This window comes from Lutjanus erythropterus, chromosome 14, assembly GCF_056507025.1.
Source record: "Lutjanus erythropterus isolate fLutEry1 chromosome 14, fLutEry1.hap2, whole genome shotgun sequence".
Lineage (NCBI taxonomy): Eukaryota > Metazoa > Chordata > Actinopteri > Lutjaniformes > Lutjanidae > Lutjanus > Lutjanus erythropterus.
The window spans coordinates 32,184,344-32,202,946 of record NC_139330.1 but is presented as its reverse complement, the minus strand read 5'-3'; the positions used below and the strand labels follow the sequence as shown (position 1 = coordinate 32,202,946).

Genomic DNA, 18,603 nt, shown 5'->3' with positions numbered 1-18,603 from the left:
TTTCTCTGCGTAATTCCGTCTTTTCTCTCCTCGCCTTCTCGGTGTTCCCCTCATGCACACACATGCTCACCTTGTTTATTTTGTCACTGATTGAGATCTTTGACCAAAACTCCACCACTGTAGACTTATTCATCTAATAGAATATCGACTCACACTCAGCGTCTCCCATGTTATGGCTTTAATAAATCTGTCTGCGCTTGATGGCCTCGTCAATAAAATGCGACAGAATCGAGGTTTTATTTGGAATGGTGTTCTTAAAGGGAAAAATCAGTGCGATCAGAGGTGGACCAAATACACCAGAAATGAAGTCAGACTGAAGGACATCATCACAATGAACATTTAAGTGACTGAAGTTTTAGTGCAAATAAAGAAGTAACATACCTCTGATAATTACATCTCTACATTTTTTAAATCTCTCTCTTTCTGTCTGTGTGTCTCTCTCTTTGTTGCCTAGACAACCTGTTGATCGATTACCAGTTTACCTTCAGCTTGCTTCAGGAAGATGACCGCTACTACACTGCCATCAACTTCATGGCTACACCTGAACAGGTAACACACGCACTGAAAGGCTGTGTTTACACCTGCTATTAAGGCAGAATATGTCTGGTGTGCAAAGGCCTTGAACATACATCTTGTGATCTGATCACGAGTGGACAGCTCCAAGCACAGGTGTGAATTCACCCATGATGCATTTAGGATGCATTGAGATCTGATTGCTCAGTCCGACATTTGAAAGTGGTCGGGGCCAACGCCAACTTAACTAAGGTCCTGTGGGTACACAAAATTTCCATTTGGTTCACTGGAATACTGTGTTTTGACTCTCTTACTTCCCACAAATAAGCAGTAGATGTTTGTAAAAACAGTGTGTTTCAATTGATTTCACCATTGAACTAGTAACTGCATGTTTATCTATTTGTTATTATTTTTATTTAATTATTAATTTCCTTATTTTCCTTTATTTTTTCCCTTGTCTATCTCTTTTCATTTTTGCCCTTTGTGTATTGTATAAAATCAATATTATGTGCTACATCCAATATTTTTAATTTACATTCTTTTCTTTTCTTCACTTGCTTATGCTAGTACACTGACTGTTAAACCCATCTTGTTGCTGTAAATATTCTGGGTAAAACCATACAGATAAATGTGGGGGAAAAATAATAACTTGTAACTAATATCCCCAGACTCCCTTAAAACATGGCTACATTTTGTGAGTTTTGAGTTAGGAAATTTTTTATAAACTTTGTTAAATGCTGTCTACAACAAATTGTGAATATTTTTGGGCATTTTGTAAATTTTGCAACTTTTACTTTTCTTTGTGTAAAAACATTGTTTCTGTTTGTCCTAGTGTGTTGGCTACTATGCTGTCAGTTAAAGAAAAATAAAAAAATTTATTGTGATGATACAAGTATACAGAGTACAATTATATAGTCAAATTCATTCTCTAAATTTAAACCATCTTAGTACAAAGAACAGTGGGCAGCTTCTGCACAGTGCTTTGTTTGATTTATTGGAAAAATATGGCAGAAATTGAATCTGATATTCGGTTCCTTCTGCCATGTTGTGCCACCATGTTTCTAGAGCAGCCCTGAACAGACAAACCAAACACTGGCTCTTAATACTGACCTTTCACATTTTACACCAGTTTCCCAGCCACTATAGGTTCTCCCACATGCTTGGAAGAGGATGTATTTTCAGTGTGCACACTTACTGTTAGATGCCACTAAATCCCACCCACTGATCTTTTAGAAACAACAGCATATTTAGTATTTGCAAAGGGAAATGATAGACCTATGTATTTATTTACACATACAGTGGGGAAGTGATATCGGACCACGAGTGGTTCCCTCGAGACACATGTGAAGAGACATTCTAATGCTAGTTGTGAACTGATGTACTTAAAGCTGCAAACTTGTGATCAGATCACCCAAAACAGACATTAATGCCATGTGTAAACAGGGCCAAGTAGTTTAAAAATAAATAAATCAATGTGACACAGTTTTTCATACTTGTGACACTCTTTAAACACTCACTAAACGACATCTCTTTAAATATAAATGATACTACTACTATAAATATAAATTTTTATATAAAAACAGTAAAGACAGATAGAAATCCAAGACAGACATGGTGATGGCCTGCAGCTGAATTGAAAAGGGAACGTTGTGGTTACTTGATATGTAACATAGTTTGATCACCAGGATGCCCTAAAGATGGTTTTTAAAAGAAGCTGTAGAACTTTTACTCTGAACGTTTACTCTGTAAATGTAGGATTCTGCTGTCAACAGTCAGAGACATCTAAATCCTTGAGTTTTATCAGACCTGTTTTTTTCTGTCTCAGTGCCTAAAGGTGTGTTCACATACGGCTCAAAGTGGAATTTCGATGCAGCATTGCAGACAAAATCAATATAACGACACACAAAGAGGCCAACAGATTCAAACTCGCCCGAGGTGACACAAGTTGAGTTGAAGACGAGTCAGCCCAAGTTAAAAAAATCTTTTAGCAAAGAATTCTCCTGCTGTATTTTATGAATGTGGACGAGAAAGTGCAAAAGGTCAGCAGACCTGAAGGAAAATAAGTAAAACAACTGTGTCTGAGAAAGATGTCCAGTAATGTGAACTGCAAACTGCCCCAGCACACAAAAAACAAACCAAGAAAGAGCAGCAAGATGAATTTATTTTGCACTGTCTGAATACATCATAATCCTTCAACAGTTTCCTGCAGTTTTCCACTGTCAACTACTGTAGATCAAAATCAGTGTGTCAACAAGTGTCGCTTTACATGTCCAGCTCAGTAATTAAACCTTGCATTTGTTTCTTTTTTCTTTGCACAGGCCAACAAGAACCTGGACATGTCCATCAATGCCTCCAACAACTTCAACCTCAACATCACTTGGTCCTTAAGCTCAACAGGTACAGGACGCGTTCATGTATTTATACTCAAATAAAAGATTCATTTTTGTTTCATTTTCTTTAAGGTGTATTGGTTTCTACACCTGTTTGGAATAATAAATACAATAATAATATAATATCATATGACATAATGCAATACAATATAAAAAAAGACCAACATAAACCCAAAGTAGGGCTGCATGATATGGTAAAAAAAAAAAGTCATATTGCGATTACTTTGACTGAATTTGCAATTTGCAATTCAATTAGTGGGAATGATAATTTTTGCATTACAGTTTTCATTATTACTGAAAAATAAAACAAAACTTGTGATAATGTGATATTTGTCGAGGTCCCAAAAAGAAATATTTTATTTCATGTAGAACAATATTTTAAGCCAGGCCATCTCTGCAGCACAACATACCTCATTATAATGCTGTTTTCTCACACATTTTTCATTTTTCAAAAAACTGCCATTTGGTTCTGGTTCTGTGATTCAGATATTGCACTTCGCCGTATTGCAGTTTTGATAATAATGTGATTATTTGCGCAGCCCTAACCCAAAGGGATGATTTTTACTTATTTTGGTGATTCAACAGTTTTCAGGGTTGTTTGTGAATACAGACTGCGTTAGCGCTTGTTTGTAGCACTGCTACTAATTATATATTGCCTTTACCAATTAGGCTCCAGAATATGTTCTTGCGTGACTGTCAACTGTTTAGACCCAAAAATGCCAAAGCAGTTTTCCAGAGTCCAAGGTGACGTCTGTCTGACCAATAGTCCAAAACCAAAGATACTGAGTCTACTATCACAAAGACAAAGGAAAGGGTAAGACTTTATTTAAATGATATAAATAAGACTGACATGACACCATCAGAACTGTGAAGATTACACCTTTCATGCGCATGAAGAGTCTCTGGAGTCTTTATGAATGTTGTCATTAAGTTTCATTTGGTCAGTTATTATAATTTTTAATGCAGCGTTATGGTTAGGCTTTCCAAACAGTCTCTATTATGCATTGTAAATGACATTGTTGACCAAACGGCAGTTAATGACAAAGCCATAAACATTCATGAAGATGCCTTCACGTTCATATTCAGGTGTCATGTAATGACACGACAGTGTCGGTCTTATGCACAATCATTCAAAATAAAGTGTTAGAATGAAAAGCGACAAATCTTAAAAAAATTATAAGTTTGTCAGTTAATTGATTAATCATTTCCATGCCACATGTGAGTTTCCATCGAGAGCGATAGATGTTTTGACATGTGTTGCTCTTAACAAGCCTGTTAGCATCATTTCCAGTGTAGGCTAGTTCTGTCCTCCATCAACCTGATCAGAAGCCTAATCAGCCAGACTAACTGAAAACTTGTAGGGCTTTGCAAGGCCTCTAATAGTTCATAAAAGGACACACCTATGATTCAATTAACATAAAGCTCCCATGTGTCATTATTCTCTGTATTAAATTAGATTAACCCAAACTTGCAATACTGATACATATCACATCTAGAATTCTGTCAAAAGTTAATAAGTAACATATGATATAGCAACAGCAGTGAAAAGCAATCTTCTCTTATCAAAAAAAAAAAAAACAATCTGTGTAATTGGACATTTCTCTGACGTCTAATGAAACTTAAAGTGAGCTGTTAAATCAAATGTAATTTGAAGTCGACACAGTGGTTGATTGTTTAGTCCGTCTCTAAAGCTCTGTCATTTAGCTGCCTGTCTGTGGAGATATCCCACTGTCAGTATCTTTTATTGGTGGCCAAGTGTCCTTAAATAAAATGGTCATATCCACTCAATGTTCGCCTCCTGGGGATTCCCCCTCTTGACAAAACACATCAGAAGCTATTTTGAATTTTGGCATAGGGCGTTTTATACATTTTCCCTCCTGATTTCAATTAAGATAAAAGCACTCTGCTTTCACACTCGCAGTGTCTTGGGGCCCAGAGCCTCTTCAGTTTGGGACTGTGGGCCTTGTGTGTGTGCGTGCGTGTGATTGTGAGTCGACTATTTTGTGTTTAATGGCCCTGATAAAGCAGGAGGTGGAAATATTTTATTCACAATGTCTGAAAAACTCAGCCATTAACAGAGAACTGCTGATAATGTGCTGAAGGATACTGAAATCAGACCACTTCAGCGCTGAGAGAAATTTACAAGCTTGTTCTGAATTACTGCGAGGTGTCATGAAAATAATTTGCCTGCTTGAGATGAAAGGCGAGCCCTCACATTTTAAAGTCCAGACTGTTTTCATGCAACTTGCTCACTTACCACTTTTACAAGGTTGTTTGCACTGAAAGCGGCTCGGCTGCTGGCTCTCTCTGTTTGATTGTCATTGCGCCACGTATTCCTCCCCAGCTCCACCGTCACTGCAACTTTTGATGTCACTTTCACTGACAATCTCAATTGAGTCTCAGTAATTCATGTTCAAAAAATAGATGGGAATCAGAAAATAGATTAATACATGTTTTTGGCTGCAGACCAAGTTAGACTGCTGATACAAGCCAAAAAAAATAGCCTGATTCAATAAAAATGCAGGGTATGGGAGTTAAAAGTAGCAACCAAAGTGTAAACCCACCATGACATCACCCATGGATGAGAGCAGCCCCGTCACATCCCTCATGTCTGTGACAAACACTTCATCACAGGTTAGTCATTGATGTTGGTGAATAAATGACGTGTGCTGATTATGTCAGAAAATAGTCTTAGTAATGGTGTAAAAAAAATGCATGTACCATAAAACACCTGATTTCAGAGTGGAAGTTGGTTGAACAGTACCCAAACAGCAAAATAAAGGGGCTTAACAATAAAAAAAAACAAAGTGACAGATGTCTGAAATACATGACATAAAGATTCACTATAGTAGTTGTATATGTCAAGTCCATCCAGTTTGATGGAAGCAGACTAGAAGGACCCCTATTTCTTTTATTTTTGCTCTGTAATAACACCAATTCAAAAAGACTTGAAACTAGCAACTACAGAGGTAATAATCAAGTAAGATGGAGGGTCATTTTCTCATAAGATTTCATACAGTTCTTTTTGCAACCAGTGGACTTGCCCCCTGCTGGTCATTAGAAAGAATGCAGGTTATTTGGCTTAATTTTATTAAACTTGGAAACGCTGTCCACTTATTATACTGCTTAGGCAGACAGATTTGTCTCGTGTAGTGTATTGTGCAGTCCTCTGACATGGGTCTGTTCGGCAACACCCACACTAGTCTGTAGTCTTGTGGGGACGGAGCCTTTAGGGTCACAGCCCTCATCCTTTGGAACTTTCTCCCGGCAGAGGTGTACAATGTAGTATCAATGGAAATTAAAAAAAAAAAAAAACTGAACCAACTTGTTCACCAAGGCTTATGAGCTCGTTAATTCTGTTCTCCTCAGCAAATATTGCTGTTATTATTCTCTGTCCTTGTGTTATTTGTTTTGTCTGCATCCATATGAGTATAGTGTCCCTTGAAAGTTGTCATAACATTGCGAAGACAATTTTGCATCAAGGACTCCTCAAAATGCCAGTGCAAAATCCTAATCCTAGAAAGACTGGCATGTAAAAACAGACATTACAATGTACCTTGGGAAACCATGGCTGTTGGCTTTTCTGATCCCACAAGTCAGATCTAAAATCAGCAACAAATCCAAGCTAGAGACCATCCAAACAACATAAATGTCATCTTCATGGTTTTCATGATGATACTACAGAAAAAAATGACAAATCAAGGTTCCTGTAAAATCGAATACTGCCATCAAACAGTCCTGCTCAGTGATTTGTGTCATTGTCCACAATGGTTTAATAAAACCAGCAATATATACAGTGATGGGTACAAACATTATTTTTATCAGGTGACAGATCACTATTATCCTAATTGTCATGTCACACAGCCCTGTGATAGAGCTTCTATCCGTGGAACCTGCACAGGTTTAAATACAACTGACAGCGCTTTTCCTCTGCTGACAAATGAATCTTTGTTTGTTCACATTCTTCATGTCTCTGGTGACATTTCTCATCGAAAACGAGAGACACTGCTCACCACAAACTGCTGTTGATGTGTTGTCTATTGGTTTTCTACAATAAATGAAGCGTCTTGCAGGAATACAATAAACACCCTCAAAGGTATCACTGTTGTCCCCTTCATGAGAGCTGTAGCTTCCCAGCAGGCACACACTGAACACTGCTGAGATGCTACTAAATTACTTTGTGAACAACCGAAGGGCTGCCGGGACGGCAAAAGACTTCTTTATTGTTTAGTTATTCCATACCCTAAAGTATCCTCTCTGTTGTAATTCATTTTCACATGTTGTTTTACTGTATTTTTCTTAAGCTTCTCTTTGTCTCTACCAGCCGGCACCATCTCAGGTGAAGAGATGCCCATCATAGCGAGGACCAACATCAAGGAGCACCGCGACAGCTTCTCATGTGAAAAGTTCAACTTCAGACTTCACCACAACATCACCTTCTACGTCTACGTGTCCAACTTCAGCTGGCCAATCAAGATCCAGGTTAGAGGGCTCAGGGAGGGACAAAATTCATGTGGGTTTGGTTGTCAGGAAGATGAAGGATCCTGACAACAGAAGTCATAATAATAATCATTTTAACTGATTGTTGAATGGAAAAATTAGATAGGACAGTCAGATAATGATTATTTTCATTATTGTTTATTATTATTCTTCTGTCTCGAACAGTTTAAAATGTCCATCACAAATTTCCAGTGCCCAAGATGACGTCTTCAGAATACAGACCAAGAGTCTGTAATGAAAAGTACTCAATTTACAGTCACATAAAACAGAAATAAGCAGCAAAACCTCACATTAAGAAGCTTGAACCATTGCAGATCAACAAATTGATTAGCCCAATCAGTCAAATACTTGTTTCAGTGCTACAGGCAACAAATATTTAACCTAGAAAAAGGATACAGACAGATGCTGGGGCTGGGGAGACCTGTACTGTTCTCTTAATCCTGCTCCCACCTCCTCCTGTTGGATTTCTGACCATTGCCGTCCAGTCCTGCCGTATTTGTAGCCACTCCCACAATCATTCTGACCAGTCATTCTCACACAATAACAGAGTGTCACTGGTTTTGTGTCTTCCTCAGGTATGTGCCAGATTTGTGCCAGTTGTACATAAATACTTTTGCTAATTTGTCGTAACTAACTGCTAAATTCCACGAGGTGCGGCTGCATCACGTTACGGCTGTGCATCAGCTCTCTGCTCCACTCCACTTCAAATACACGGCGAGTCTGTTTTTGATGGATGCAATGTCAACTAGCACAGAGCATATCAAATGGACAGGAAGTCAGGTCTGGCTCATTTTCAAAATAAAAGACCCCATGCAGACTCACAATCATAAAGAAAGACAGAAGAGAAACTATCTACCCTGCTTATCCATGGTAGAGGCACAAAGAGCAAGGAAAGATGACCTAATCAACAAAATCTGAGCAAGTAAAAATAATCAGGTGCGCAAAACGCTTCATTGCTGAAACACTGCTGGTGGGGCTTGTAGCCGTGTGGATGACGGATCAGAACTGTGGCACAGACGTGCCGTGCTTGGTAGAAAACTGATAACAAAGTGTTTGTCAGTAATAACTGACAAATGTGTTCAAATGTCAGGCTTGCCTTGCTGTAAAAGCCCACTTTAATCTTCTTTTCATCTTCAATTTTTTGACTCCATTTACTGGTTAACTTGCTAAATCCAAGGACACACAGTTTAGTGTTTGATCACCCGCTCTCACCTGCAGCAAGGTTAAAACTTCCTGTTCCCGTGAGATTTGCTTTGGGTCCTGCTTCACGATCCCAATGCAGTCCTCTGCAGTGTGCCAATCTCTAAAGCAAATGAGAATGAGCTTTAACATGTTGAGAAATATGATGTTTTGATGTGTGTTGCTCTTTATTCTCCTTTTAGCCTGTTAGTATTATTCCCAGTATAGTTCTGTCCTCTTTCAAACTGAGCAGAGGTCTAATCAGCCACAATAACTGAAAACAGTTATGGGGGCCTGCAGAGTCTTTAATATTTCAGTGCTGAATTAGCAGAACAGCAGAATGTGTAATACTGAGACATATTACATAGAGAATCCGTTCAAATGTAAGTTAATAAGGAACATATGATATAGCTACAACAGTTAAAAGCAATTTTCTCTTTGATAAAAGCCATTACTAATTTAAAAACTGCAACTTCTTGTTCTGTTTAAAGCCTTTTAAATTGAAATGTGTCTTTAAATAGTAAAAATTAATACAAAGTGTAGTTTATCATTAAGTATCCACAAAGCTCTGACTTTGTAGACACGGCAGATCTCATTTGATTGACATCTCCCTCAGCCGTCGCAACAGAGAAGCTAAGCAATGTAGCTACTGCTGTGTGTGGGCCGCTGTACACGGGGGCAGCAACTAAATGTATTTTAGCCGCCTAAAAAGATCAATATCGGTTGTGTACACTATATTTAACACATTTTCACAACTTAAATTTGTCGTCAGACACCCTTCTGAAGCTGCCATCTATGTTCTCTTCACTCCTCGGACAAAAACAGTCATTTTACCTCATAGACCCTGCAGTTAGTTTGTTTGTGTCATTGTGTGACTTTCGTCTTTTAACACATCGCGAGGTAAAAGTATTGCTTTTGTCCAAGGACTCTTGGAGGCTGTGAAGAGAACATGAACAGCATCTTGATTTCCTGGTCAGCAGGGAAAGTAAAGCAGGGAAAATCTTCTAAATATAGCATACACTTTTACTGATATTGATTTCTCAGAGATAAAATTACTGTTTGTGTCAAAGGAGTCGGGAGGACTATAATGGCTTCAGCTCCCCATTGTTGAATTGGCTCAGACTCAGAGGCAGATCAGGCCAGTGGGAGCAGAGGAGTTTTGTTGCACCTGTTTGAGTGGGACAGTGTAGTGGATCTTTTTATAATCTTTTTGTGGAATTAATTGTGGAATTTTCATAATAAATGTCCAACCACAATCACGCCTAATTCAAATCTAATACAGACAAGTGAACAAAAATGCTTTTTGGATATGTACTATTATGTACAAAAGATCCTAAATTACATTGTGAGAAGGCTATTGTGGATTTGAGTTTTCAGATGCCTTAATAAATACAATATGTGACAGAAAGAGAACTCTGCTGCTGATCTAGGTGATGATGGTGGTGGCAGCGTTGATGATGTTGATGGAGAGGGTGACTTTTTATGTGAATTAGGTGCTCAGGAATGAGAATACCAGGGTGAGGATGACTGTAGATTTCTAACAAATCTAAATCCAGGAAAAAAGAGTACTTACTCTGTTGGTTTCACAAAATTAAATATACATTTTATTTCTTTAGTCTTTAACAACACTTTTTGCAATCGCACTTCTGGGTGGTCCTCTCCAGTTTTCAGTTCACTGCATTGTGCAAGTGCGTGCCTTCAATTGTTATTAATTTCTGTGCTTTATTATTTCTGAGTTCACACTGTAAATCAGTTTTCTTTTGGGAATAATAAAGTAATCAGCGAATAACACAATACATGATGCACGTCTGTTTAGTATAATAGGATATTAGAAAGACTGTCATGTTCATCTTGGCACAGGCCAAAGACTTATAATATTTATAGAATGTAGTTACTCAAAGTTGGTGTTTGACACACATCAGTTTCCAATAAACCAACATGTATCAAAGTAATATTTCTTGTGCTTGCTGAGGGAATATTTTCCAATTTTTTCCCCCAGTTTTTCAGTCATTACTAATGAAATTTAATATCTCCACTTAAACAATGTATTTACTCTTAAAATCTAATATTTCCCACCTATAAGATGTGCAGTACTGTATACAAGTGGAAAAACTTTTGATGGGAACATTAAGGCTGTTTTAAATGTCAACATTATGTTAATATAAATTACTAATAAAACATAAAAAAATACAAAATTTAATTAAAAATCTAAATCTGAAGATGCACAATTTATGCTTTTAATTAAATAAGTTCCCAGGTTTAAAGCTTCTGGAATCCCAAATCCACAACAGTCGTCTAACCGTGTAATTTAGGGTCTTATGTACCTAATACTGAGCATATAAAAGGTATTAGAAATGAATTTTAATCCAAATTCAAATTATAAGCAGTTAAATTTTTGTACACTTTCCTGTTTTGGGTTTAAATTGGACATGTTCATGTGCTCAGATTTATTACAAATTTATGAAATTAATTCCACGAACCAATCATAAAAAATCCATGTCAGTTACTGTATGGGTGCAACAGAAGTTCTGTGCTCCCGCTGCTGCAGCCGCTCTCTGGGTCTGAGCCGACTCAACAACAGGGAGCTGAAAACTTTATATCACTCCTTTAACACAAATAGTGATTCAGCCTGCTGCCCAAATCAATATCACTTTAAGTGTATGCTTTATTTAGAACATTTTCCCCACTTTACTTTACTGTTGGACAGCCTGCACTGACAGAGAACTGAAGCCACCGTCTGTGCTCAATCAGTCATTTTCCCCCTGCTGGTCTACTGCTGCCTCATTTCGCAGCAAGTAACATTAGTTCAGACCTGAACAAACGTGTTAAAACTCTGAAGTCAAACAATAACACTAACTAATTTACACAAATTTCCAAAACTCCCACATCCTGCGAGGTAAAAAGACTTTCTGTACATGGAGTCTGGTCGCTGTGACAAGAGCACAGATGGCAGCTTCAGTTCCCTGTTGGAAAACTCTGTCTGACGACAAAGTAACGCAGCGAACATGTTTTAAATATAGTGTACACTACTAGCAGTACATTACTTACCTTCTGTGTTGGGACTCCTGTGGCAGCTGTCAATCAAACATGAGCTGACACGCCCACACATGCTTGAAAAATGGTTTAAACAGCAAAATGAGCTGTTTTTGAACCAGCTTTTAAACTGTTTTATTGAAGGTCAAACACATAATCTTCATAAAAAGAAACAAACAGAAATAAAAACTATCTGCAAGAAACTCAGAGCTATTTTACTGAACCTCCTTCCTGAGTGCGTCAGTACTTAGGCAGATGTTTGAATGAACCAGGTAAAGCACAGAGTATGGTTTGCATCATCATCATCATCATCATCCTCATCATCTCCAGTTTTCAGGAGCTGTCTCTGCAAAACATATAGACCTGACAGGACGTTGAGCATAAACTATTCTGAAAAGTGTTTGGCAAATCTGCTATCACATTTAATGATCTGTGAGTTTTCCAATGTCTCTCCATCAATTATGCAGCACCGGATTAAATCTCCAGGCGGCAGCCACACACACTAAATATTCACGCTCCCGCCTTATGATCCATTAAATTGAAGTAGACTTTTAGCGGTGATATTTTAAGATGACTGTCATGCAGGGTGCGGGGTGTGTGCTGATGGATGGAGTCAAGAAGTGACAGAATGGAGAAATTAGGGGAGAGTGAAGACAGGCTGGCTGGCTAACTGATGTTGAGACTCCCGTGCAGTCAAAATGTCCAGTGGTGAGAAAATGGAGAGTGCCTAATTGACAGATTGAGTGAGGAGGACAGCAGGTCTGGAGATGAATAAAGACATAAAGCAGATGGATGGATGGACGGACGGATGGACAGTAGCTGCTTGATTACTTAAACATTTATGTAAAAGATAGGAAAGGGAAAATATGGAATTAAAATCTTTGGAGATATGAAATGATTTCTCGCTGTGAAACTTATTTAGAATAATTTGATTTCTAAATGATATTTAAAGTAAAAGGCTCACTTAATTTCTTTTTATTTTATTCTTGAGGGTGAAATGCACATGTCAAAGAAAGAACCTTGAATGGAGGGATTATTTAAAATTTAACACTAACAATAAATGTATCCTCAGACAGTTATTGTCAGCCTGGTGTACCCCAGGCCACGACTCAGTTCATCATGTTATCCAAAAACGCTAAAAGTACAGTCATACTGTTGCAGTCACTGACTGTATAAAGACACTCAGCTGACTCAATCATGAGCAGCTCAGCTGTCAGTCATGACATGAAACCCCCTTTTTATAATATCAAATAACTAATCATCTGAAAAAAATTAGCATGTGAACATATAGCAGAGTGATAAGAACTAATCTAAAATGACAGAAACCATCTTTGGGAAAACTTAATTCCTGTGCTTTGATATTTTAGTTTAGTCCATGTCCCATCTGATAACATAGACGACATGGTGGGGGCAGGATTTATGACCTACACTGCAGCCAGCTACCAGGGGACGATCAAGATACTTTGACTTCTTATTTTGGCAACTGTTTTGTTGTCATTGTCTCATTGTTTTGTTGAGCGGCTCGGCTAAAGCGTGGGTATTTGACAACCTGGGAAAGAGACTGAACAATCAACTATCTTAGTCTAGATTCACTTATCCTACGTTTAACATTAGCAGTTATCCCATGATGAGGAAGAAGTGGACAATCAAGAAGTCCATGAAACCTGTTTGATGGTTTGTCCATCATGTGCCATTACATCATAGACAGCTGTCATCTCAATAAACGGTCACTGACAAAAAAATGAAGGTCAAAAGTGATTGGACACAGCAGAGAGTAAATCTGAATGGGTTGCCTTTCTACTGCCATAAGGTTTGACATCTTTGCTCTTTATGTGGGGAAAAATTCCACTGATCCTGGATTGAGAGCCCGCTTAGAACCAAGAAATAAAGGTTTGACGATTCACTTGGTAAAATGTTGCAGCAATTCATTTGTGTTGGCAGCAGCTGTAGGTCATTTTTTCGGGTTGTCCATATGTCTATGCATCCCATTCTCTTGAACACAATATCTCAACAACGCCTTCAGAGAATTTCTTCAAAGTTGGCACAAATGTCCACTTAGTCTCGAGGATGAGCTGATTAGAATTTGGTGGTAGGAGGTCAAGGTCGCTGTGACATCATGTACATCCCATTCCTGTGGATGGAATTTCATTACACCCAGCACAAACATCCACTTGGACTCTGGTTAGAATTTGGTGCTTAAAGGTCACTGTGAGTGTGACCGAACACGTTTTTGGGCATAACTCAAGAACTTTGACAAACTTTCACACAAATGGCTAATAGGATAAAATGAAATGATGACATTTTATATCCAAAAGGTCAAAGGTCATTCTGTGAAAAATAGTCCCCAAGTAAAGAAAACATGTTTCTCACTGCAATTTATTCACGAACAATAACAAAAGAAAAGAAAAGAAAAGAAAAGAAAGTAAGTACACTTAATACATTTTATCAAGTATCTTGAAAGTCTTCATTGACGTTAGTGAAAACTGCAACATGAGCAGTTGGTGTGGACAGACGACAGTGAGGCGGTGATTCTTGTTTCCGATTGATATGTTTTATGAAACCCAAGATATACTTCATTAAAGCTCACCTCATGGTTTTAAGTGGAAGCCTAATTTGGAAACTTAATCCTATTCAGTTTGTATTATCACAGTCGCTCTTTGTATATAAATGTTAGCGTTTATTGCTGAGCGTCCTGCACCTCGTTATGGGTCATTTGTCCATCGATTGCTCCCCTCATATGCATTTCCCATTAATGCTACATTATCAGCGCTCCATATATCTACTGCTTGAAAGGTGATATGATAATTACCACAATGAGGCCTATCTCGCCGCCATGTCAGACGCGGCCGTGTGTAACACGAGAAGCACTCAGCGTCCGGTCTTTTGACCTTGGTGGCTTCCGACGCCAGAACTGGGCGAGGATGAGAAATTGTCCTGAGAATTGGTAATGACCCGGTCTGATATGTTTGATCTAATAGACCTGCGCGCGCACACACACAAACACACACACAGGTGCACACAAACACACATGTACAAACATGAAGGACAACGAGAGAGGAAGAGACAAAACACACATACCTCACAGCAATGGAGCTCAACAACTACTGGTAAGACGTCAGGAAATGCGGAATAGTTATTCATTTCTCCCTGGGGGGATGATTTCAAATGATCTAGATGCCCTTCTGACCTTTTCGTCTTCATGTCAGTCCTTCTCCTTGACCAATTAAGAGAGAAATTGCTGAAGGTCTAGGAATCTGCTGTGAATATTCATGGCGGAATCCTACAAATTTTGTGCATACTGCAGCATTTCCCTTAAAAGGTCTTTTACGATGGGACCTAGTCCATGCCAGTGTCTTGACATTGTCAACATACATATTAATCAGCAGTGATCATTTCATATCTATTCTGTATATGACAAAAATAAAAAGGAAAATAAGAAATGAATCATTGAATTGAATCAGGTTTTCAAAGAAATTTATAGAGATTGTTTTTATAGCTATTTTCATAATTTAATTTTAACAAAAAAGAAAAGAAAAGTTGCAGTTGTAAGCTACAGATTTTTGGAGATATCAACTGTTAAAATGTTTGCCTTCTCTCCAATTTAATGCAAGCAGTTTCACAAATTTCTTTTTAATAAAAAGAAAGTAGCTCTGGTAGATTCTACTCCACGAAGAAAGTAGTTCTGACATGAAACTGCTCAGATCTGTGGAATATCTTGTTTAACCGGGTCATGATTTTTGGAAAAAGACATTGGTTTTTGATTTTTTTTTTTTTTTTTTGTGTGTGTGTGTGTGTGTGTGTGTGTGTGTGTGTGTGTGTGTGTTTGTGTTTTGAGGAAAACAAGCCAAGTGCCATTTAGCCTTATTAAGCTGTAGAGAGAGCAGACATCTCTATGACTGATATCTCCAAAATTCTGCAACTCACATCAAAACTATCTAGATAGATAAATAGTACTATGAAATGAAAATCCTGAGGACAATCTATTTTGGTCAATCTACAGATTCTCTTCTTAGGCGACTCAAAAACATGAAATCAAAATGTCAGCTTTTCAGGCACTGCTTTGTAATCTATCGACTCTCAGAGTCTTACTGAACTGACCCTTTAGCTGTTCATGTGTGAAATTCTGGCAGCCTGTGTTAACACCAAAGTTGACATTATTGTTTGTGACACAGAAACACCAACACACACACACACACACACACACACAGCTATACATACTCACTTCCCATGGTCTGGATGTCAGGTCCGCCTCTAATTCACAGAGACCCCTGGGCCACCTGCACCTCAGGCCTGTGCTGGACTGAAGGCTGCTGGTGACTCTCCGACAGACTCAGGGCACTGCCTAACTGATAACACATGTACCCCTCTCTCATTTCTTTATTTATCTCCTTTCTCTTATCCTGTTATCCTCTTCATGTCTTTACCAAAAAACAAATGACATTTGCCCCTTGTGTAAAAGCATTTCGACCCACAAAGTAGAGCTAATGATGTTAAACTTTTTATACATCTGTCATACTGCAACCATGCTGCCTGTGGTTTGAATTGTTGCTTGGCTAAAGTACACTTCTGTGTTCCATTTGGTTCTTTCCTTCTGACTAAGACCGTACTTAACTAGTCATTAGGTCAAAACCCTCAAACGACCCCTGTATTTCTGAGAAGCAACCTCTAATAATGACCTCCCAGTGCCTGCTGTTCATAGGAAGGGAGGAAGTTGCATGAAAGGCTTTAAGAGTCCAGGGTGAATGTTCGGTCATACAAACCCTGTGACTTTAGCACCAGAGACTTTGGGCTTATTCTCTGCTCACAGTCAACATTGTTTGTTTGTTGTTTAAAAGAATAGTTCAGCATTTTTAAAGTGTGGTTGTATGAAGTACTTATTCACAGTCAGTGTATTGCCAATCAGAGATGGTGGCTGACACACCCACAGTTCAGGGAAACAACAGGAGTACTGGTGTACCAGATGTGCTCGGCCTGCCAGATCTGCTCAGCATCCTGTTTACACCGATGACATCTGTATTATGATTGGCTGAGTGTCTGAAAGGAGATTTGTCAATGTTAGGGACGAATACATGTATTTTCACAGTCATGTTCACCTTTTGTTTTCTTTACAAAATTCCACATATGACGATACAACAAAACGTTTGATCGAGTTTCATCTTGTCTTATTTTGTTAGCTATTGTTAGCTAATGTGAACATATAATATATGAGAATACTGTCTTTTACAAAATCAATCAGTTACTTATTGTTACAGTGCTAAAATGGCATAAGCATTGTGTCATGTGTTGTATTTGTTTGTGTATGGCATCTTTATTTTCTGACGTACAGCCATCATGTCTGTCAGGACCCCGAGCAGATCTGGAAACCTAAGAACATTCAGACTCAGCGTTAATTTATTTATTTATTTATTTTTTTTTTTTTACTTGCATGATTGGGCAGTCTACTGCCTAAAGTCAAATTTTCCTTCCTGACATAAAAACAGCTGTATTTATTAGCAGTTATCAAAGATTATAGTTGATTTTAATATTTAATCTAGGGCTGCAGGATGTATAAAATGTCTGAAAATAGTGAAAGTTGTCCATCGCACTTCCACATAGTCCAAGGTGATGTCTTTTAATGTCTTGTTTGTCAGTCCAAAACCCAAGGACATTCAGTGTAATGTAAAAATAAACAGAAAATCTAAAGTTTATTTCTTTTTTACCATTTGCCTGGTCAGACAAGTGAGTTGCCAGATTTACTTGCCTAACATGACATTTTACTTGCCCCAGGCAAGACTTATTGTTGCGCTGGTTACATCTGGTCATCTGGTACCTGCACTAACATAATTTTAGGTGCATACTATATTTAGTTTATTCTCATGGCTTTACCGTGCTTCCAGACTTTCTCTCTCTCTCTCTCTCTCTCTCTCTCTCTCTCTCTCTCTCTCTCTCTCTCTCCCCCCATGTATATATATGTATATATATATAAATATGTTCTCTTCAAAGCTACTGGACTCCTTTGACAAAAACAGCAATTTAACCTTGTATGTATGTGACTTTGCAGTTTCAACTCCTGTGCTCGTTTATGTTAATTGACATTATTTACTGTAGGTAATACACTGTTTATGGATAAGCACATTATAAAATCTCACTTCAAAAAAAATCTGAACAATTACTTTGACCATGAACACTGATTGCGACAAAGCCAATTTCTAATATTAGCAAAGAGGAACAATACAGTAGTCAGTGGACAGAATTTTTAGCAAATTAAGAACATATAGTAAAGAGACAAGTATATTGACAGACAAAAACAAAAAAAAAACAAAGGCCCCCACAATGGGTGAAAAATCATGCATGTAGAGAAGTTAATCTCAAGTTAAGACATTCTTCAAATTTGAAAACGCAACAAATTTGGAGAAAGGGTGAAAACAGTCTCATGGACGCATCAAAGTCCTCACTGAAAAACGTCCTCACCCAGCAGGTCTAAAACTAGACGCGTACAATATATGCACTCGCACTAATGTGACCAGTGAGTGTTTCCCCGGCGGCGCCCTGACGTCAGCTGGTTAGTCGAGGGCTGGTTGTAAGGCAGGGGGAGGTGTTGGGATCGGTCGTTCTGCCGGAACAGATTTTGATTGGTTCTGTCACGCTGACCTTGCACCTTCGTCCTCGGTCTCCTGCATTCACCATCATGACACGACATTAACCAGCATGTTCCTGGTTTGAATGTATGTGAGGGCGAGTTACAGCGTCAGCCTGGACATTATTCAGGACCCCTTTGGCAGCTTACTTCAAACACAGGAAATTATGGACAAATATGCCTCAGTTGAAAAAGAGTTGGGGTTCATACTGAGGCACAAATCAGACATGCAAACTCCAAAATAAAGTACAAAGTATTGTGAATAATAAATGTTTACATTATCCAAAAGCAGAAGAAAACAGACCTGAGTTTAAGAATGATAGCAAAGCATGGGTCAGACAATCATCACTTTATCATTAGATAAAAATTTTA

At 38.3% G+C, this 18,603-nt stretch overlaps 1 protein-coding gene across 2 annotated transcripts in view; it reads left to right on the top strand.

The window, feature by feature from the left end:
* atrnl1a (attractin-like 1a) overlaps positions 1–18,603 on the top strand; it is a 406,244-nt gene that overhangs the window by 198,405 nt on the left and 189,236 nt on the right. For both annotated transcript variants that reach the window (XM_084735770.1, XM_084735769.1), the window contains 3 exons: positions 455–549; positions 2,832–2,910; positions 7,228–7,385. In XM_084735770.1, coding sequence (XP_084591896.1) covers positions 455–549; positions 2,832–2,910; positions 7,228–7,385 — 332 coding nt within the window. The remainder of the gene's footprint in view (positions 1–454; positions 550–2,831; positions 2,911–7,227; positions 7,386–18,603) is intronic.